A 21,991-nucleotide genomic window follows, 5' to 3' on the forward strand; every position below is an offset into this window, starting at 1 on the left:
ACTCGGAAAGAGTAATTTTTGTGATAATTTATTTTAAAGCATGATATTATCAGAAACTGCTCTTCCAGTTGTTATCATTTTGTAAAAAGCTGTATCCGATGCCAAGTTTTATTACGAGACTACTTTGCTAATGCGAAATGCCACCATTGGTTTCCAGAACCCAGTAATTGTGACATTTCACATTGAAAATTACCAAGAGTATTTGTTTATAGGTCACTGAACAGTTACCAGTGTATTAAAACTTTTTTATAGTAACGACCTATTATATTTTATTAACTTTACGGAGTATAGTCGTTCTTGAAATGCTAACAGTCAAGAAATTCCCAGATTTTCTTTAGATATCGGCAGATTAGTATCGTATTCACAAGAACTCGAACTGACGATGTTCATCAGCGTAGATGAATTTCTCTCTTTCAGTTTCCATAAAAGCTTCATACAGTACAGAATCAAACGTAAAGCGCATTCAGTCTTTTCTGTAACAATTTTTTTGTATAATAAAATAATTGTGCTTTACAACGGGAAAGTGGAATGACGTCAAACATGTATTTCTGTTCTTACAGAGTCGAAGGCAAGGATCATGGGACCAGCTGACCTCTACGTCAAGACAGGAAGTTCGGTTACCCTCGCCTGTGTCATATGCCAGGGTCCGCACGATCTAGGGACAGTATTCTGGTACCGAGGGGCAGCAATCATCCAGCAACCCGTTACCATAACGGACCAGGCACAACCGCAACCACGCGTGGTCATCGAAACAGATTGGACCGACCACCTGACTTCACGACTTCACATCTCCAAGGCACGGCCTTCAGATTCCGGTAACTACACGTGCATTCCGACCATCGCTGAACCAGCCAGTGTCAACGTACACGTCATCAATGGTAAGTAACACGTTTTGTGGCGTGCAGTATGACAACTAGGGAGGCAAATATCAAGATAGTACGCCACCATGGCGTGGTGCTTTGGTAGATTTATCTTATATACTTTGAAACAAGGAGTGCTTACTGGTTTCTATATATTTTAGTGAATTTTTGTTCACTTACTCTGTAATTAAAAGTGTTTGGTAACGAAGTTATGACGTTTGCGGTCCTTACTATATAATTTGTGTGTCAGTTAAGAATTTTTTTAAAAAAAATTGTATGAATTGTCGACTTATACCCATCCTTTGTATATTTTTTTATAAATTGTATATATTTTTTTATTTTTAAATATTTTTTTGTACGTACTTTTGAAATTGGATGTCAGAAAATAAGTAATGCCTCTGAGCGCTTAGGAAGATGCACGTCAGAACTGTACACCTCGAATACGAAGTATCATCGAAATCTGTTGAACAGTTTGTGAATGCGTATGGGCGGAGTATACGCCGTGCTTGTTATTCTAATTTGTTCTGTTTTGTACAGGATATAATGACACTGGAAGCCAAACACGGGATATTTACATTATCTTTGTGCCATTCCGTTACACGAAATAGGCTGGACTTGTACGTGGTTATAATACGACATTTATTGTTACTGCAGTTTACGACACGTACGTACATTTAATTGAAGCAATTATTGTGGCAACTACGTCATTATAACCCGTTGTTATAGTATCCTTCATTGTTGAGATTAAATTCAGAACGAATTTGCAAACATTTGTTAAAATTGGCTAAGTGGCTAATGTTGTCTAAGTAACTATAGATGGCCCATAAATTTGAATTTTGTTCTGAATGATATTTGCAGGCGCAACAAAGAGTTAATTATTGTCTGAGGTTTCCGTGATTTTTCTGCGTGACATAAATTGGATTGTTTTAAACTTTTTTCAGGATTTCCCGTTTTAGACATAGCAAACAAAAAATAAACTAATTAAAATATTACAAAGAAGAAATAGTCTTACATCATGAAAACTGAATTTAAGACGGTTAACGCCTTTTTTTCTCAAAACTGTCATCTTATTAATGACGCCATGTAATCCTGTAGACGTTTACCAACGTTTTCGGAGAACATATTACTTCCATCTTCAGGGTAGAATATCCAGGTGATACATCCCTCCGAAACATCTGTAACCACGCAAAAACTACGCTGAGTCACAACCCAAAAGGCCAAAATCAAAATTATCATCGCTCTGAAAACCTCAGATGTCGTATAATATAGTCTTCAAGCGCTAGGACGAATTTCTGTATAGGTTTCTTACTATCACGTGACCTGTGGCGAGGTTAAAGTTACGTGTGTCTAAGCATCACGTTACAAAGACTTTTAGAGGTCGTTGAGGTATCGCTCTGCTATATATCAACACTTGTTGGAGATGAGTGGTCAGCTTCGCGCTTCGGCCTGCTTTACCACTGGTAGCCATTGGCTGTGAAACTGTATAATATTTCTTACTCTTTCCAGGAACCTAATTCCAACCGTCTGGTCATGACCAGTCGCTTTGCTGTCTGAGCTAACCCTAGTCTGTTTTTTTTTTAACATGGACTTTAAAATAGATAGTAAAAGCATTGGATTATGTTAACGCAGCGGCCACTAGGACTCTGATTTATGTCTGTGGGACACGAGGTCTCCCGTCTACTGATACCTTTCTGCTGATGTGCGAGGTTTCAGAAATAAATTTGATTTAGGACAAAATTGTATATCAGACTCTCCCTTTCCAACCCCGATTCAACCCACTGAAACCGAAGCTAATAAATCAGTGTTTCTGCAGTGCAGGGTTGCTTTCTAAACAGGGGATAAATTCATAATCGTATTGAATCACTCATTGCTTTGAAAGTAAGAAACATAGGAAAATTCACTTTGCAGATGTAGCGACTTAACTAACATACATCGACACTGGACGGAAAACAGCATTAAAATGAAAATTAGAATATACATAGTAAAATATTGTATTATATAAAATAAATAGAGGCGGGTTATTCTTAAACTACGGTGAAGTAATGAAATTGGTTGTTTCGTGTGATTACATATTGTCATACAGTTTACCTCTGTCACGCAGCGTAGTGACCGCTTTATGCATTAGGTATATTCGATTCGAAAGCACCGAAATTGGAGTGGCATTCATAAGTAACTTTTGCACTACAGAAACCAGTTGTGGTTGCCTAGGAACGACTATGGCATAAATAAATAATCTCTGAAAGAGAAGCATTTTAAGAAAGATGTTACTTCTCGTTCTGAGACTTTGGCCACCTGTATTCTGGCTGTGGAAACAACTATTTCCCAACAGATTTGATCGTTATGGAATAAACTTTACATTCTGAAGATGTTTCAAGGTCAAAGGAAGTAGGAACCACATTTCTTATTTACGAATTTCCGTAAGATTCTTGTGGGGAAGAATCATCGCCTATTTATTACTATAATGAAACCGTTATTACATAAAAAAAACATCTAAAGAGTGAAAGTCTTGCAAGTGATTAAGCACGTTAGCATAGCGGTAACGCTCTAGACTTGTAATTTGGAAGTTTCCGGTTTGAATCTCTCCGGATTATCATTTATTCTTTAGGCGAGTGCCGAAATTAATCACTGCCTACTTCCAAATTCTTACTCATTAAGTATTCACTATCATCATTGATCTCTTTTATATCACCCTGTACAACGAATGCATTTGAAACATATTCGTTAAATATTTGGTGATCGGTAAGAAGGACTTGACTCAAACGTAATTGTATTGTTTTAAGACATTTCTCCCAGCCTATAAAGATCCAACCTAAGCATTAATGATCCAGAATATAAATTTGAGCATTCGTAGAATGGAGTCCAGTTGCCCTGGTTTTGTGCCCTTAGACCACTGGATATACTTAATGCTGCTTGTATCAGTTGTAACTTCTCGCTCCCACTGCCGTAGGAGTTGTCGTCGGGTTTTGTAGTGAAATCGCCACCAGAAAATTGCGGGAAGCAGTGACATCTGCAGTTATTGTAACAAAACTCCGTAAACCGTGGTTTTGGGGTCTACCAACCATAAATCCACGCATCTGGGGCGAAAAAACATTCACACCACTTACCCTGAAACAGTTAACATAAACTACAGGCTTAGTAATTTGCAATTATCAGCAATACGTACGTCAGCATTTTAGCTGGCAGAACCTAGCGACGCAATTTAAAGATAATTACTGTAACAAATAGCTAATCCAGGTTTTAATTTCATTAGCGTGCAAGAATTGTGTTTTAATACAGTCCCGCGACAGCTCAGTGAGTAAAGCGACTAGAATGCGTGATGGATGGATGGGGTTCGACTCTTGGCAGATGTAGACGTTTATTTGTCGCCACATCTGAGACCCATTCAGCCTCCTGTCCGATATGTACCGGGGAGACTTACCTTGTGAGCGTCAGAATATGAAGCTAATCATTCACCTCTGTCCAGTGCAGAGTTTAAAAATACGTTGGACTATAGACCTACCTGTTTAAATCTTCATGGCGGGTTGCATAATTAAGCACAAGACAACTTCGCCGTTGTGTCGAGAATATTTTTACTAGCAAAACTGACAAGTTGATCATTTCGCATGAGCAATGCTTCAACTCTTAAACGTTTCAATAAACACATTACACAGACATTGTAAATGAGAGTCTTGTAGGTAGTTGCCGACGTTTCGGAGGAACGTATCGCCTCGATCTCCAGGGTTTAATTCTGAAAGTCACAATCGAAATTAAGATTGAAGTGATGGGAAGAATTTGTGAAGTTGAGAGGCGAATGTAATTGGCTCATATCGCACCCAGTAACGGACTTTGGTATTAGCGGTATTGAACCATCAGGTTCTGTTACCACAGCGTTTTTATAAGGAATTACACTTTTATGTAGTGTAAAAAAGATGTAGGTATCCTAATAATATTGGTTTATCAGACGTTACATACACGATTGTTACACTAATGAATATTCGCCCCGAGGACAGGAAACGAGGTAGTTTCAGAAATGTACGTATTTTATCGTAATAACTTTGTAACTACCATGCTAAATAATTTATAGCACGGGAAGAACGATTTGATTGCGTTATGATGAAAGTTTAAAATCATAATTTAACTTTTCAATGTACCTGCTAGGCTTTTACCGTTTGCCTCCGAAGTTGACTCCAATTTTGGTTTATATAACGGCGCGTTTTTAAGTACGTCACTTATAGTAGGTTGACGTTGATTGATGAATTCGGAAAATGTGGAAGGAGCAGTTCATGGCTCACTTAAGAAATTGTCCACATAACTTTCCTTAAGGAGAACGAGGGAGACCGCGAGAAAATTTAGGATATCCGGTATCTCGTCCAAGATACGAACTCGGTATCTCCCGAAAATGAAGAAGTACAATTTTTTAATAACCCGTCACTTAGCAATTTACACATAATTTTCATAACGCTCAAAAGCTAAGGGCGTTATATAAACAAGTTGAAAAATGTACGCTTTGCGTAAAAGTTTCTGCCGCGTTCATCAGAATTCTTTCTTTTACATTTCTGAATGAAGTCAGTGACGACATTTGTTTCGGCTCAGTGACCATTACGTGGGCGCCTTGTGTCTGTCGCTTGTGTTGCTCGGTGATTACGTCATCACGGAGGATTCCCCTACAAGTTCGCGCTTCTAATTTTGGATTCCCTAGGTAATCACGGTATCCAAAGTAGCCTGGGAATGTTCTGTTTAATTATTTCCGCACGTAAAACGCGCATTGGCCTTCATATAAGGTGTTCGTTGTTATGCGATCTTGACCGAAATTGTAATGTGTCTGCAGGTCTGGGTAAAACTCGATGATATTAAATTTTATGGAAGTCAGTTTAGAGGTTCTGAGGTTTTCTTCACTCGGACAGAAGTTATGAAGCTAATATGTGCATTTTTGTGGATTTTAGTTTCTGATATGCTTAAAAATCAGTCACCTTTTGTTTTAAAAAAATCGTTCCGACATCACCAGCAAAACTGGTAGCCTACGCAATGATTAATTTAAAAATCTGAAATGTAGGATGGTAGACCAAGTCTGCTGAAGTGAATTTCTGGTTCCCTTTCTGAGTTCTAGAGGTGCACCCTGTTGTCACACTGTCGTATACAAAGCTTTAGCTATGTATGAGAAACTTCTGAGCGGCTCTGTAATACGCCACGTTGTGAGGCTGGACAAAGAGATGTGTGTTTGTGTTTGTGCCCCCCCCTCCCCGCTTTTAACCCATCCTCTCCCAGGAAAAGTCACTTCCTAACGCCTATTCAATAGAATGTCGAGGAGGCCAGCGTAAAATTGGACGACTCGAACTGGCTTTGTGTTATCTGGGTTTGTTCGGACGAGAGCATAGGACTATAGACGGCTTCCTTGCGGTGCTGTTGGTCCAGGAGAGGAGTTACTCTCAAAACCACGGACCTTCCTCTCTCTCTCTCTCTTTGAGGCTCAAAAACCAGCAAACCAGAATTATAATAATTGTTATCCTTGAATGCGCCTTTCGTCACACAATAAAACGGTGGGTTTTTGGTATCAGAGATAACAGGGCAAGTAAGAAAGGAAAAATATTTCAAATAAATAGCGACAGGTTATTAAAAATTTTGGAATGGAATTTGGAAAACGTATCTTTGCGTCTTGAGTAATGTCAGAAGAGCATTATGTTTCTCTCAGCGTCGTGATGAACGTTCAGCACAGAAAATTTGAGTGTCTAAAGAAGTGAGCTATTTACAGATTCATTCAACACAGGCAAGCGCGTACTTTTAACCTTTTCAATGTGGTTCCTATGATGGGGTCTGGCGGAGACTGCGTTTTGTGGGAGTCTGTTGTTAATCGCCGTGAAAATGTTTTCACATTTAATTTGATAGAAACTAAATTTTGTGAATTTTGTACCTTAAGTGCGATTTGATAATATAATGTTGTAATAAATTGTGTTACTATTCAACACAAAAGAACTTCGCCGGGTCGTGCTACGCTAATATGGACAATAGTGCAGCAGAGAGGCAACGTTAGAAACCCTTTCAGTGTAATACGAACACATATGTTGATTTAAATTTAATAATTTCCATCGGCTACGCGACGCGTGTTCCGTACATAGAATCAGCCGTTCATTTGAATTAACCCACTTGTGATTTCCCACAGGCAAAACATGCTTTGAACCCGTGGGCATTCAGTGACTCGTGTCATTAAATCTCACTGACCTGACTGCAGTCATTCAGTTACTTATTCGCCCATTGTCAGTCAATGCACACTTTTATCTTTTCTACATCAGCCCCATACGATTTCATGGTTTCATTTGGTTTAATATTAAGAAATTGAAAAGGAAATTTTCACTATTTTTAATATGATTTTGCTCATAATTTATACTCTTTTCCATATGTTATTAGGATTATCAAATAAAGAACGATGATATGGGCTGAACATGTAGCACACATGGGGGAGATAATAAATGCCTAGAAAATTTATTAAATTCCGAAGGAAAAAATTAGTCTTAGGGATAGGTGGGTGATAATGTACGAGGGTCGCTCATTAAGTAATGCCCCACATTTTTTTTCTCAGCCAATAATGAAGATAGAAAAGTGTACTTTTACATGCTTGAGATTTGATGTTTCCCGCGTTCGTGTACGGAGTTTCAAATGATTCCAACCGATAGCGGAGCTGTAGTGAACTGTTAAAATGGCGTCTGTGAACGACTCTCGTTACAAGCAACGAGCTGTAATTGAATTCCTTGTTGCTGAAAAAGAAACGGTGGTGAACATTCATAAACGTTTGTGTGCTGTGTATGGAAGCTGTGCAGTCGATAGGAGCACCGTTGGTCGCTGGGCTAAGAGAGTTAAAGCTTCAGGAAGTGAAGAAACCGAGCTCCGTGATCTGCCGCGCTCTGGGCGTCCTGCCACAGCCACCACTCCAGACATGTTGAACCGCGCGGATGCCATTATTCGTGAGGATCGGCGCATCACAACTCGACAATTGGCCCAACAGCTTTCAGTCAGCAATGGAAGTGTGATTGCAATTATCCAGGCTCTCGCATATTCGAAGGTGTGCGCAAGATGGGTTCCACGAAGTCTCACAGCAGACCACAGGATTCAAAGGAAAACGATTTCTTCTGAATTGTTGGAGCGTTTTGATGCTGAGGGAGAGGTCTTTCTGTCCCGGATCATTACAGGTGACGAAACCTGGATACACCACTTTGAGCCAGAGACAAAAAGGCAGTCAATGGAGTGGCATCATCCTCTATCACCGAGAAAGAAGAAATTCAAGACAACTCCCTCCGCCGGAAAAGTCATGATGACTGTCTTTTGGGACAGTGATGGGGTCATTCTTGTGGATGTGATGCCAAGAGGTGCGACCATCAATTCAGACGCGTACATCAGGACCCTGAAAACCCTCAAGAAGCGTTTTCGACGAGTTCGGCCTCACAAGCATCCAGCAGAAATTTTGCTCCTGCACGACAATGCACGCCCTCACACAAGTCTGAGAACCCGGGAAGAAATCACCAAATTGGGTTGGACGGTGCTACCCCATCCACCCTACAGTCCAGATCTGGCACCCTCCGACTTCCATCTCTTTGGGCCACTTAAAGATGCTATCCGCGGAACAAGATTTGAAGATGACGAGAGCGTGATTCAAGCAGTGAGGACATGGCTACGTGCACAGGACAAGAGCTGGTACCGGCAAGGCATGCATGCACTTGTTCCACGCTGGCGTAAAACCGTACAAGTTGATGGGGACTATGTGGAAAAATAGTATGTGTAAAGGAAACATTGATTTATATTGTCACTAAATTTGAGCCATCTTGAATAAATATGTTCTGAGGAAAAAAATGTGGGGCATTACTTAATGAGCGACCCTCGTAATTGAGTTTAAGCGGGTGTTATGAGAGGGTGTGGACTGGATTAATCTATCCCAGTATGAAGTTCAGTAATGGACGTTTGTGTACATGGCAACGAACCCCTGCTTACATAAAAGTCTACCTCGGTACGTATTTGGTTCTCAGCAAGTATTCTTCTGCATTGAATTGTTTCGTCTGATTTATTAAACTATTCTAATCCGAGTCAACTCCAGAAAATGACTGTGTTTTGTTTCGTCCCTTTTCATTAAATCAATTGCGGTTAGCCGTTCCGTTGTACGTGGAACTTTCATAACGACGCAGAGACTGAGATGTGCTGGCCCAAAATCATTCATATCGATTGTAACATCTGAATACAATGTCTGCAGCAGCTGGGCTATCGATACAAAATTGGAATATCCTCTCCTAACGAAGTCCCCTTTCAATCAGCCAGATAGAGAACTGTATTAAAATCAATACTTCCACTTTCTGACATTTTATTATAACAAATGTGAGGTCGTATATTTCCTGCTTTTCCCACACTCAGCTGTCGCTTCTAGCAGCGTAATTGCTTTTCAGGCAAATTGTACCTGGAATTCTTAAAGTTTCAAGAAATTGGTTTGGGATATTTCAGACTTGAAATCCGAAGTTAAAATTCAAGATATACGCGTTGTGACACTTTTTTTAAACAACTTCTAGTCCTTACACGTCGTTATTATTGTTGTTGTTGCCCTTGATAGAAGATTATTATTATATTGAAGACTGAATTGAATTAAATTAAATTATCATATCATTATTAGTACCTGTTATACCTTATTTATTATTTTTTTAAGTTTATACAGTCTCGTGATTAACGTGTGTTTGGAATATTTTCAAAAACAGGGCAAAACTATAATTTTACTTGAAATAATGTTTAGGCTGTTTAATTAGAATTAAATTACAAAATAATTCTGTACTTTCTTGTACACTATATTAAATATTATTGTAAAGTTATGTTTATATATATGTATGCATAAACTATGGCCATACTGCTCCATATATTTTAACGCCTTTCGTCTGTACATATTTTTGTGATGTTCATTACACATCGTGAATAAAGTTAAGAACAAATAATAAATAGAAAATAGTGATAAATTAGAAGGTGCTAAGATTAAAAATGTTTACTCTGAGAAAGGGGGAGTAAGTAACAAATACAAATAAATATAAAACGTTTTTTAATATGGCATGTAGCATTTGTTAACTCTGAGTCCTGAAGTTGATGTGCCGTGGGTAACTGCCTTCTGGGTTGGACCCTGATGATGGAGGCAGCAAGGACATGTGAAATGTTGGTAAACTTCAACCATATTACACGGCGATACAACCCAGAAGGCAGCAGTCTTCCGAAACTTCAAATAATTTTCTTACCTGCACATAATTTTAATTTCTTCTACCAAATTCTTATATTATTTAGCCTTTTCTGTCTAATAATACTGCTCAGTGAGTCTGTGGCATCAACTAATTATACCTTCTTTATTTTCTTATTATACACCACCACGTATCTTATAATACGTGTCACAGATTATCGTAAATCGGCTGTGTCTACATCTGTTGTGCAGTGAGTGAACAACTTGGACGCTCATACGCTTTCTTTTCGCAACCATGAATATAATGCAGTCCACCGTAGGCAGCAGACGTCTTGTAGCCGTCCAAAAATGCCGATTGGATAAAGTGCGTAATCCGCTTTGTTTCAGGTGAACATCCAGCCGCCATGCAACACGGCAACAAGAATTCAGCAAGCGTCTCCATTTCTGTACACATTATTGTATACAGTTTTACAGTTTTCTTAATAAAACGACTGAGATGAAAAACATGATCACTGTTGCGCCTAGGATGTTCGTTTCATATATAAAAATGTACTGTTACAGTGTTTCGTATTTTTTAATTAATGTGTAAAAACAGAATTTCCCGAAGCCTTCCAATTTATACGTCGGATTTTCCTAGACTTGCGTCTTCCCTTCAAATCACTGTTCCCTTCGTAAAGATTTCTGAACGCGCTGAAAAGATTTTCAGCAAACCGTAAGTAAAGTAATTGTAATTACTGTAGCGTGTACAGTGGTAAGTACTTTACTGCTTAAGTATGCATATATGTTTGGTTTCTTTATCTTCTTAATATCCATTTTATTCTGTTTAGCCAGCTTAATTTTCAAGGCCACCTGCCTTTTTCTTTCAGGTGTCTCCCTCTGATTTTATAATATACCACTAAGCAAAATAACCAGGTTTTATCTCGACGGTCCGGGTTCTGTTCTAAGCAGGAGCTGAGATTTTTCTCTTCGTAACCCACTCACTTACTCACTGTGGTGCAGGATATTCTTTGAAAGGTCGATTATTACTCGGTTTGTCAAAGAACATCCCACTTTCTTTATAGAACCCGAATGTTCGCCACCGTGTTCACAAAAGCCCGCCACCTTACTCTGTCTCACTTCTCAACCATTTTTACAAAAATAAAATAAAAACTAATGTCATCTAAATGTTTTATAGTGACGTCTCCATTATATCGCCATGACTCGGTCATCAGGACCTCGTTAGAAAAGACAAGTGTAATCACGCGTGAGTTTTAGTCAGCTACAAATTATCATACGTTTCCTGTTATATTCTTAATACTTTATAAATTAACTTTACATGTCAGACAATAATCTAACCCATTCTGAAACGTTGTTAGATCTGTGTTCTAATTTATGTTTCGAATAAAAGGAGGAGTTAGTGTATTTTTTTACAGAATTTATCGCAGTTTACGTCATGTAGCACATGTTTATGAAGCTATGACCTGTTGACAGATGCATTGGCTGTGATCAATTTGTGTTTGTTACGAGTAATGTAAAATACATCGACAAAGCTTGAATTAATATGGCAAATGATCCATTCGGATGTCATATACCACCGTCTGTTTGACCCATAACAGGCAACGCAGCAGTAAGTAGCCTCTGATTTGCAACGTCTGGGCTCCAAGGCTCAATATTTACGGTAACCATAAAAAAGAAAATTTATTTAATGTCGAATCAACTATATTAACGTATTATTAACGGGTAAAGCATTAAACCGGCGAATTCAAACCCAGGAAAATTAAACTAATCAAAAAATATATTTTGTTAATAGTATTTTATCTGCTTAAATCATATGACAGTCTTTCGTAAGTTGTGACAGGTCATTTATAACTTGTGTTGGGCAAGGCCGTGGTCTAGGCAACACGGAGTTTTCCTCCGGGGGCTTCCCCGGTTTCTCCGTGGCATCCCAACAATTACTCCATTCACACACACAGAAGAAGGCAATGGCAAACCACTTCTGGATCATCTGCCAAGAACGTATATGAACAGGTCCCAGTCCGAGAAAAGGATGGAAGGATCCTGTTCATATGGACCTGTCGTCAGACAGAACACTAAATAAATAAATATTACTCAGAGTGCAGAGACAGAAAAAAATAACAGGATTGAGCCAATGAAGGCGACAAGCTCTTGCGAAACGTACACAATCCATAGGACTACATATTCTAGATGTGGGGAAGTTACGATACGAATATGTTTATATTTAGCGCTCAAAAAAATAAAGGAGGATTGGATGGGCACGACATGTAGAAAGCACGGGAAAGATGATAAACGCATCAGGAGAACTGAATTAAACTTAAATATCGTGTGAACACGATAGTGAAACTTCGGGTTAAATAAAACCTAGGAACTTCTCTTGACTAGCTGGGCAACTTTATCTTATCAAGTTCTGCTCAATGGAGTTAAGACAGTTTTTTCCTTTTATGTTCTAGAACACATTCTGAACACTTGTGTTCTCATTCCATATCTTATAAATTATCGTATTATTATAATCTTAATGTTGTTCGGAACAAAATAGGAGTATTGATTTCTTTCATCTGGTGGGGCCAGACCGGTTTTGACTGCGACGAGTAGTGTGTAACAACTGCCATCTCGTAGATAATTGCAGAACTTTTCTACGTATTCTATTACGCATAATTTTTAAGTTCCGATTTAGCATTTATTCTGCCTTTAATTGTTAATATACAGGAATGGAAACTAAAAAGTGTATTAAAGCTGCTTCATAAGAAACTTTGTTTACCGAACTTAACATTGATATGTTTTAGTACTGATTGATTTGTGTATTATTAAATGTAATAATATAATGTTACAGAGTTCTCTAGTTGCTTTATTAGCACCAATACTGGACGTTTGTTCTGATAAAACCTAAATAAGAAGTTGAGGTCTTACTTTATGAAATTTGTGTTGTTCTTAGTATGAATCCTTTAACAGGCGTTTTGCCTCCTTCACAACACGCTACATGCTTAAAAATTTAAGCTGTAATTATATGAAAAGTCTAGCTTAAATGAGATGTTTCTGCTTTGCGTTTCTTACTTGGCGTAGAAGAGTCTGTAAGAAGCTGGCTTACAGCGTTTGACCTGAAACGTGATTCAAATAGGCAGCGGCTAAATCTGGTTTCTTGTAGAATAAATATCATAGTAAATGAAGAACCCAAGCTGAGAACAGCACATGTTAAAACTGTTCCACGTTTTGTTATTTTGAGTGCATCAGTATTTTGGCAATACAATATAATGCAGCACATAACCCTGACCATTTCCGTTGTGCGTCATATGGAAAATTAAACGGTTTCAAATCTGGGTCAGTTTTGTCGTGCTGAATTATATGTTCCCACAATGTAAAAAAAAATGAACTTTCCCGAAAGCTGAAGAGAAGAATAATTCTTATTCCATCTTCAAGAACTACTACGTTAGTGAAAAGAGAACGCTATGTTAATTGCGTTTAAGATGGCAGAAATCTTTTCCACGCCTAACGGACTGTCACATAGGTGTGTAACAATGAGATTCATATCTCATTGTTTGTTAAGAATTCTAATTACAAAATATATTAACATAAATTATAATTTGCTTACCGAAAAATTTGACTCACACTTAATTAAGTTGTTAGTAACTTTATGTATTGTTACTTAACTTTCAGCAATGCTGGATACATCTTTATGTTAAAACTTCTTACACAAAACAACAATCAGTTATCTCAGAAGTCAGCTAATAATATCTATTGAGATAAATAATTACGCAAAATATTTCCATGCGCAATATGGCAGTTCTGGTTGTTAACTGAACTATAACAATTTATTCTCCATGCTATCGTAATTCTTTTGTTCATATCACTCTTTTTCTTTCGTGCCTGTGAAGTACAGAACTAAAATTGGAATACGAAGCTAACTCATAAACGATTATACTAATATGAAATATGTCGAATTATAACATTCTTTATTTACAATTACTTCAATCTATCCTTGTTATATGAAACATAAGTTACATGAACTGAAAATAAGAATAAATCAGATCTAACATAAACTGAGTCTGTACACCAGAAATTCCTTCACACCAGATGTAATCATTAGTTTTTAAAATACAGTTTACGGGCTGAATTTCCACCTTTCCCTTCGAGTGTTTGATATCAGTTAGATTAAAATAAGTACTTACAAAAACTTTAGACGCCATATTTCATGAGATGTTTAGGCTAGCAGAAACCATAATGTAATAATTATACAATTTAATAGTCCAATTTCTAGACATAACTTCGCCTACTACTGATTCTGCCGTGTACGTTTAGCGTAAACACGCATCGAACCGTCGCCCTGCTTGTAATTTCTGGCATATGAAGTACAATTTCTTAGCTCCAAAATTAGTTTCCGCACGTCAAACGGACAGATAAATAAATTTCTCTGTACCGTGGTGTTACACGGTTCACGACCCTGATATGCCCGTGGTTACGGAAACGATTCAACATTCAAGGGTTTATGCATTATTTTACAACATCCTGTACATCAGTATCTTAATTCACGATACATTTATTTTTTTTATAATTTGTCCCAAATCCTTGGATAAGTTATTAACTTTTCAAGGATATGAATTTTTATTAAATTCTTGGTGTATTTCAGCGAAAGTTTTACCCTTCGTCTCCGGTAAATACCATACGATGAACAATGCGCTAGTGAAACAATACGCAGAGAAGAGCCAAAATGGAGAATCTGCTCCAATGTCATCGGTCATAATTTGAAAGATTTTTGTGACTATTGTTCCACCAATAGCGTGAACCATCAATGCCACTGAAGCTGCTAAGCCCTTAACATTTGGCAAAAATATTTCGCCCATCACTATGAAAGGTAGAACACCAAGCGCAAGTGAAAACAGCGAGACATATAACACGAGACACGTAATCGGAATCCAATCGACTGGCGATAGATCGATGTCTGTTCTTTCATCCAAGCAGAAGTAAACAGCAAGCCCTAATGTTGCCACGCCTACTCCGATGGTAGACGAAAGAAGAAGAGGTTTACGACCGACGCGGTCTACCAGAGAAGACATTGCAACGCTAGCAATGGTTTGGATTCCACCTGATATTATAACCGATACATCTGCATCCAGTGAACTTCCAGATCTTTTCATTATTTGTGTTGTGTAAGATACAATCGCTAGCTGACCGCAAAATTGTTGTAGCATAACAAGACTTAGTATCAAAATAAGGGCTCTACGGTTTGCCCTTTTTGAAAAAAGATCCCTTATAGGAATCCCTCTCATCTTCAGGGAATCTACCACATTTCTCATTGCTGTCAATTCTTCCTGGATGTGTTGGCTTTCTGTTTTACCACGTAGTGCCATTAAAGATCGTTCAGCGTCGCCGTCTCTGCTCTTCATAAGAAGAAAATACGGTGATTCTGGCATCCACACCATGAACAGAAAGAAGGCGATTGGAAATACTGCAGATGAAATTCCAAGAATTTTGTAAGACACGTAAGGTCCCATACAGTACTCAAACAGGGCACCGATATTATAAGACAGCTGTATGACAGAACTTAGGACCCCACGAATTTTGACTTCAGAAATCTCAGTCAAATAAATCGGCGTTATGACAAAGGCGGTTATAACCTCCACACCAAACAGAAAACGAGCGACGTACAGAGCTTCAACTGAGACAGTGAAAATGATTGTAAGCCAGGCGATAATGCAGGGAACTGCAGTGAAAAGAAGGATGGTCTTTCGTCCCAATACGTTAGTGAAATATGCGAGGGGAATCACCCAGATGACGCAGCCCACCGACAGCATTGCTACCATCCAGGAACTTTCGTCTGCTGTCATGGGGATGGGTGAGTCTGCAGCCAACAGTTTAGGGATGATTGGGGCTGTCCATGCTACTCCAAGACCGGCCATGGTGAAGGTCATTGAGGCTGAAAGAGAGATACAGCGTCAGAGCGTAACTTACATGGGGAAATGTAACACAAAAAAGAGAGAAAAGGAGTCGAAGACAGAATTAGAGACCGAAAGTTGGAGATAAAGAAGGAAAAGGGAGAAAGAAAATAAAACAGTACATTAGGTCTATGGGAATGTCATGAAAATTTTACTACTAATCCCATTATGATCAGAAATATTTGTAAAATTCTTGTTGGGAGCTCTAGAATGATAAGATTATTTGTGAAACATAAACACATAAAATATTAGTTCGTATGCAATTTAAGCATAGGTCTATAGGATGTGGGGTCTGTGGACGGAATTCATATGTGAGGTGTCCACGGCGATGTGCATGCAGATGATAACCTGTTGTGTCGTGTAGTATTTTTACTCTATACCCACGTTTCAGTGAAGCATACTGCCTCCATCATCAGGGCTAGAACACTGTCCGACGTAACATCCTCTGGGTTCATGTACTTCAAGATATGGTCCAGTGGCGAGTTATTGCAAACACGGCAATGTACCTTCGGGTTGCGCAAACGGCTGGTGATTTTCAGACTAGTTGAATGACGACTACCGGTTCCTCAAGAAGGTCTCTGTTCATGAAGTTAGATAAAATACAAGTACAAATCCTGTAAATACTTTACCTGCAAGAGTAGCTGCTATTTGTATGAACCTGCCTCTTATTAATCTCACAATCTTCATTATTCATTGAATAGAAACTTTGGTCTCTTTGAATATTCAGCGGCTTCCAAATCTTTCTGCAAACAAACCAGAATACCACTTACGAACACGTGTACAGACTACAGTCAATGCACAGTTTACAGCAAAAGAATTATTTCTAATTCAGTTACAAAACAAGTTTCATACACTTTAATAATACTAGATATATTTCTTGTAAAGTTTGCTATGTAATGCGCAAAACAATACAAAATAAATCGGTATCAAGGAGTATTCTGGGCGATAAAATATTAAGCCTTAAAAATCTGAAGCTCTCTAAATAATAAACAATAATGGTCTAAATAATATTTAATAATTCAGTCCATACCTCAAAGAAATCACAATTTTTCACCATTACAAAGATCAATTTTTTAATGGTATTTAGGATAATAATTGTTAAACTGAGAAACACACAAAACACTTTAAATAAAATCAGACTTTTAGATTGTTAAGGTAGGTGGTACAGACAATTACCAATACGCTTGAAATGGTTGTAATGGAAAGAAAGGGAGTTGAAATTTTATAAAGCTACTGAAGTTTCTAAACTTCTGTTTGAACGTGTAACTTAGATTAAAAACTGGAAAACGATAACGGAAATGAAGGTCTCACGAACTGTCAAAGATACAGGCCTATCACATTAGATATACTAAACTTGACGTTTGAGTCGTTGGTATTCCTTATTTGTAAACTGTTGGTTCTGGGTTCAAATATGGGCCTGAAGACCGATTGAGATTTAGGATCTTTATTTATTTCTGCAGTCCGTCCAGTTAAATTCCAGGATAGCACCTTAAATTAAACCACGATCCTCTCCTTCCATATCCTCTCCAATTCATTTTTCTTCTATTATTATTTATTTCAGCCCGAAAAATCTACGCTGCTGACAGTGCCGTTAAATAAACCAAAAATATACATACCAAATTAGATAAAATAAAAACTACTGGGATTACCCGTTCTCCAAGTGCCTGAGCACTGCGGGTCCCAACTTTACGTTGGCTTGATCTTTAAGACATTTTGGTAGGACTCCTTGGACGAGGGATCGGACCGTCGCAAGGCCTCTACCTGTACACAGGACAGCACGACACAGAAAAACGCGGACAAACATCCATGGCTTGAGTGGGATTCGAACCCATGGTCCAAACGACCGCGCGGAGACTGCGGACTCCAAAATAAAAACTAAGATATATTAATTGAATAAAAAATTTATTGGATATTATCCATCGTCTAGTAAATATAAAACGTAAAACGACGTTTCGGAGATGGGACTCTATCTCCGTCTCCGGTCCGGAGATAGGGATTAGCTCTATTTAGTGGGCCCAGCTGTGTAGGAACCTGAAGACGGAGATAGAGTCCCATCTCCGAAACGTCGTTTTACGTTTTATATTTACTAGACGATGGATAATATCCAAGAAAATTTTTATTCAATTCACTCTTCACCATCGTCAAGAAGTTTTAGATTTGATTAGTCTACTATACACTAGACTAGAGAAGCAAGTTCGGAAATGTACTCACAGCGTAGAAATTCTGAAGTACTCACCAGAATTATCATTTGTAAGTGACAAGGAAACTGAGATTTCAGGTTGTCAAGGCAACGATTATGAAGATGGCTGTCGTCTGTGATGTTTCGCCTCCTCTATCAGGTCGATGATTGCCCTTTCGAAGGAGGTACAAACACCTCCAAAACTTCGATAAACTCCTACCAGACTACATGGCGCAACATCAGAGAAGGCAGTCATCTTCATCTTAATGTTATCCATATATCGTCTTGCATGTATTCCAAAAACCATCTACATTTCACTGTCATGACAATTGTCATGTTTCTATGCGAAAAAATTGACATTTTATATTATTGTTACAAATTTCGGAACTTTTATTACCATTTAGCGTTAATGTGTCTAAGACTTACCTTACAGCTGTTAGTAAGCTATTGCTTTTTACTCTACAAATCGAAAGGATGGCGAATAAGAAAACGAGTATAAAAACTGTACTTCTCCTGCACTCTGACTGAACAGTTTAACTTATGACGCGAAACCGGGTTAGAACAACGGAAGATAATCCATTTGTGTACAACGTGACGCCACAGAAACCATACACAAAGCAACCGAATTCTATGTACAATAAACATACGCCGATTATATTACGTAATTTTTAAACATGCTAACATTTGTTTGTTTGCTTTAACTCATGTAAATGCACAACTCAGGTAGGCTGTAAGCGAGCCTTCAATAATTCAAAGACTAGTAACTGAAGGGCATGATGTTAAGCAAGTTTAAATACAAGTACTAACATTATCAAGAATTTGTAATCGTAATGTCCGTGAAAGCAAGTGGCCTTCATTATTCTAATACTAGATAATTAACCGTTAAGAGCAACGCGAAAATTTAAAACAATACTAAAAGCACTTTAATTGAAAAATCTAACAAGGTAACACATTAAAAATAACGTAATTGTTCATGTTTACTAAATTAAAGAATATAATGCGATTTTGTGTTTCGTAGTATCAAATACGATATTATATTAAGGTTATAATAACTGTCCTCCGTTGTACAGATGTACACGTATACTCCGTGAAATAAAAATTAACGTCTGAATTTTTCCCAAGTCCAAAATCGGAAGTGATGTAAGCTTACAGCTGTTTTCATAATTTACTCATTCATAATTTCCTCATATTTTTCCGTGTGTGGTTTTTCTCTTTTTCCTGTGACTCTACAACCCAGTTTGGGTCTTGGCCGCCTCTATTCGGAGGTTTCTTGATCTATTTAGTTTTAAAGATTTGGCAGGCACTAAGACGACTGATCACCCCATCGCAAGGCCTCTATCAAGCAGGTGAGTGAAATGGCCGCTCAGTTTTGCTTACGAAACACTCGTCCATATTCGTAAGATTCTTTTACACGCCGTAAATCTACGACATTGGACCACCGGCTTTACTTCCCCTCCGAAGAAAGTCGTGTTAAGGATTTTTTATCATCCTTAAAAATCCATAGACCTCGGCCGGGTTTGAACCCGCAAACCTTGGGTCCAATGCCGAGCACACTAACCACTAGTCCACCGAGTCCATGAGTAATAATTACAGGGATAAATATTAGAAACCAACAACGCATTATAGCACACTAAATTAATACTGAATCGTGTCATATTACAGGAAACTACATTGCTGATACATGTTCGGAAACTTAACAGAACACAAATTACCACAGACTACCGAAAGTAAAATTATTAAAATGTATCATACAGAAATTGGGTGTTAGGATGTGAACTTTTCCCATCTGACTCAGGGCATGGGCCATTGGCAGGCTTATGCAAACACAGTAATGAACCTGTAAGAGGCTGTGAATTTCTTGACTCCCATCTTCTTTGACAGGACTGTGTCTCATACAGTTAATAAAACTTAATTTAATAACAGTAATAATATTATTATATTTAAAAAATTTAATAACCGCCACGGTGGTCTAGCGCTGGCCTTGTAATCCTGGGGTCCCGGGTCCGATTCCCGGCGGTGCCCGAATTTATAACTTGTGTTGGGCAAGACCGTGGTCTAGGCAACACGGAGTTTTCCTCCGGGGCTTCCCCGGTTTCTCCGTGGCATCCCAATTACTCCATTCACACACAGAAGAAGGCAATGGCAAACCACTTCTGGATCATCTGCCAAGAACGTATATGAACAGGTCCCAGTCCGAGAAAAGGATGGAAAGATCCTATTCATATAGGTCGCCAACCTCCTGTAAAGGAGACGGCGTAATAAAGAAGAGATAAATTTTAATCATATTATTACAATTTATAATCATAGTATTATATTTGCTGTCACGAAATTGCAAGCCTCAAGGCCACATAGCTCTAAGTTTGCAGTACAGCCTTGCTACGTTTGCTATGCTGCTTGTCTGAACTGAAGATAAGGTAACTGCGTGTCTAAGTATTATGTCGTGAAGGCACCAGTATTCTAAACTTTAACCTTGAACAAAATTAAACATTTAGCCACATGACTCAGACATTTTATCCCCAGATAAAAATCCCAGTAATCACTAATCTTAATCCGTACAGCCATTCTAATATGTCGGGTTGCAAAAGAATAATTTGATATTCTGTCTTGCGAGAAACCCTTTTGGTTTTCAAACCAAATGTTTTACAGGCATTTATTATTTTTCATATTCTTTCATTATAACCTTCTTAGTTTTAACTTGAACACGGCTTTCTTCTGGGTTATTACACTATGAAAACCTTTATTCCTACTTGTTGCAAATTGGTGATGTTTAAACTGAGCTCGATTGTTGCATTATCTAACTTGCGAAGGATGCAGCATTAACAGAGATAAGAACTTTATTGCTTTAGTCATTTATTGAGCATGTATTTAGCGTGCTGTACAAAACAATGTATGTTTTACAACACAGTTTAAATGAATTACACAATGTACTTAAGAGTGTCTATCATGAAGATCTCTGTCTTCTGGGTTGTTGCGCTGTGTAGTCTGGTCGATGTTAACCATCGCCCTGATGACGGAGGCAGTATGGCCCCTGAAACGTTGGTAAACATCGACCAGACTACACAGCGCAACAACCCGGAAGACAGAAATCTTCATACTCATCACTGTGAAAACCTCAAATCTTACACAGTGTCTATCATATTACAGTTCCAATTCCTCTCAAATGTGTCTCTGTCTTCATTTTTATCGTCTTCCTACAGACATAAGTTCCTTCAAGTATGAATCCAAAATAAGTTTGTATTTTGTCTCCATTGAACTATGATGATATATTCTCATTTCTGAATCTTCATACTTCAATGAATACGTGCCCAATGAATTCTCCTATAATGCCAGCTAGAAATTTATATTTACTTTTAGGAATATGAATGCATAATACAATCTACCATATGCATAGCACAGAGAAAAAGACCTAACCAAATATGGTAGTATATTCCAAACCAAAATATTAATTTAAATATTAAATACTAAAATGCTTGAAATGGTAGGTAGGACCTAAGTAATTTAAATTTTGTACAAACATGTTTTCATAATAACACAGAATTGCCATGACACCACTTGATTCCTGTAATGATACCAAACCAATACAGAATGAAGTAGAATGGAATAGAATTTATTTACATTCAACAATTCCCCACACATGAGGCTCTACTTTTAGTGCCTGCCATTATTCTAATGTAAAATACTTTTTTGATGTCTGTTGAGTTTTCCCAGAAAATACTTCCATATAACATGTAGGAATGGAAGTAAGCAAAGTAGACAAATTTTAAAGTTTCTGTTTTCTTGAGTGATGTGACAGTCTTCATAGTAAGCATGATGAGATTAGTTTAGGAATAATGTATTGGATCCGTGTTTTACAGTTTACGTT

The 21,991-nt window shown here is 38.0% G+C and overlaps 2 protein-coding genes across 3 annotated transcripts in view; one reads left to right on the forward strand and one right to left on the reverse strand.

Moving 5' to 3' along the window:
- Positions 1-10,589, forward strand: part of LOC110828631 (zwei Ig domain protein zig-8) — a 329,632-nt gene extending 319,043 nt beyond the window's left edge. The window contains exons 4-5 of the mRNA XM_087344273.1: positions 561-878; positions 10,414-10,589. Of these exons, the coding sequence (XP_087200399.1) occupies positions 561-878; positions 10,414-10,526 (431 nt within the window). The 3' untranslated portion in view covers positions 10,527-10,589. The remainder of the gene's footprint in view (positions 1-560; positions 879-10,413) is intronic.
- A 3,043-nt stretch (positions 10,590-13,632) lies between these two features.
- LOC110828638 (facilitated trehalose transporter Tret1) lies at positions 13,633-18,903 on the reverse strand. Of its 2 annotated transcripts, none has more exons than XM_022061511.2 (3): positions 18,556-18,903; positions 16,580-16,693; positions 13,633-15,931 (listed from the first exon to the last, which is right to left on the reverse strand). In XM_022061511.2, exons 2-3 carry the CDS (start codon positions 16,635-16,637, stop codon positions 14,604-14,606), a joined length of 1,386 nt encoding a protein of 461 aa, XP_021917203.1. In that variant the 5' UTR covers positions 16,638-16,693; positions 18,556-18,903; the 3' UTR covers positions 13,633-14,603. The 2 variants fall into 2 exon arrangements, with proteins under 2 accessions (XP_021917203.1, XP_021917205.1); XM_022061513.2 differs by lacking the exon at positions 18,556-18,903 and adding an exon at positions 16,981-17,452.
- Positions 18,904-21,991: the final 3,088 nt, after the last annotated feature.

The sequence above is a fragment of the Zootermopsis nevadensis genome, unplaced genomic scaffold (assembly GCF_977971745.1).
Source record: "Zootermopsis nevadensis isolate Lab colony 2312 unplaced genomic scaffold, Znev_1.0 Znev_ptg000007l, whole genome shotgun sequence".
Taxonomy (NCBI): domain Eukaryota; kingdom Metazoa; phylum Arthropoda; class Insecta; order Blattodea; family Termopsidae; genus Zootermopsis; species Zootermopsis nevadensis.

What these genes read in the sequence shown, in the direction of transcription:
- LOC110828638 (XM_022061511.2), bottom strand. Translation starts at nt 16,637, where the DNA reads ATGAAGATTGTGAGATTAATAAGAGGCAGGTTCATACAAATAGCAGCT. An exon ending in AATAGCAGCTACTCTTGCAG is followed by an intron (nt 15,932 to 16,579) that starts GTAAAGTATTTA and finishes TCTCTCTTTCAG; the next exon opens with CCTCAATGACCTTCACCATG.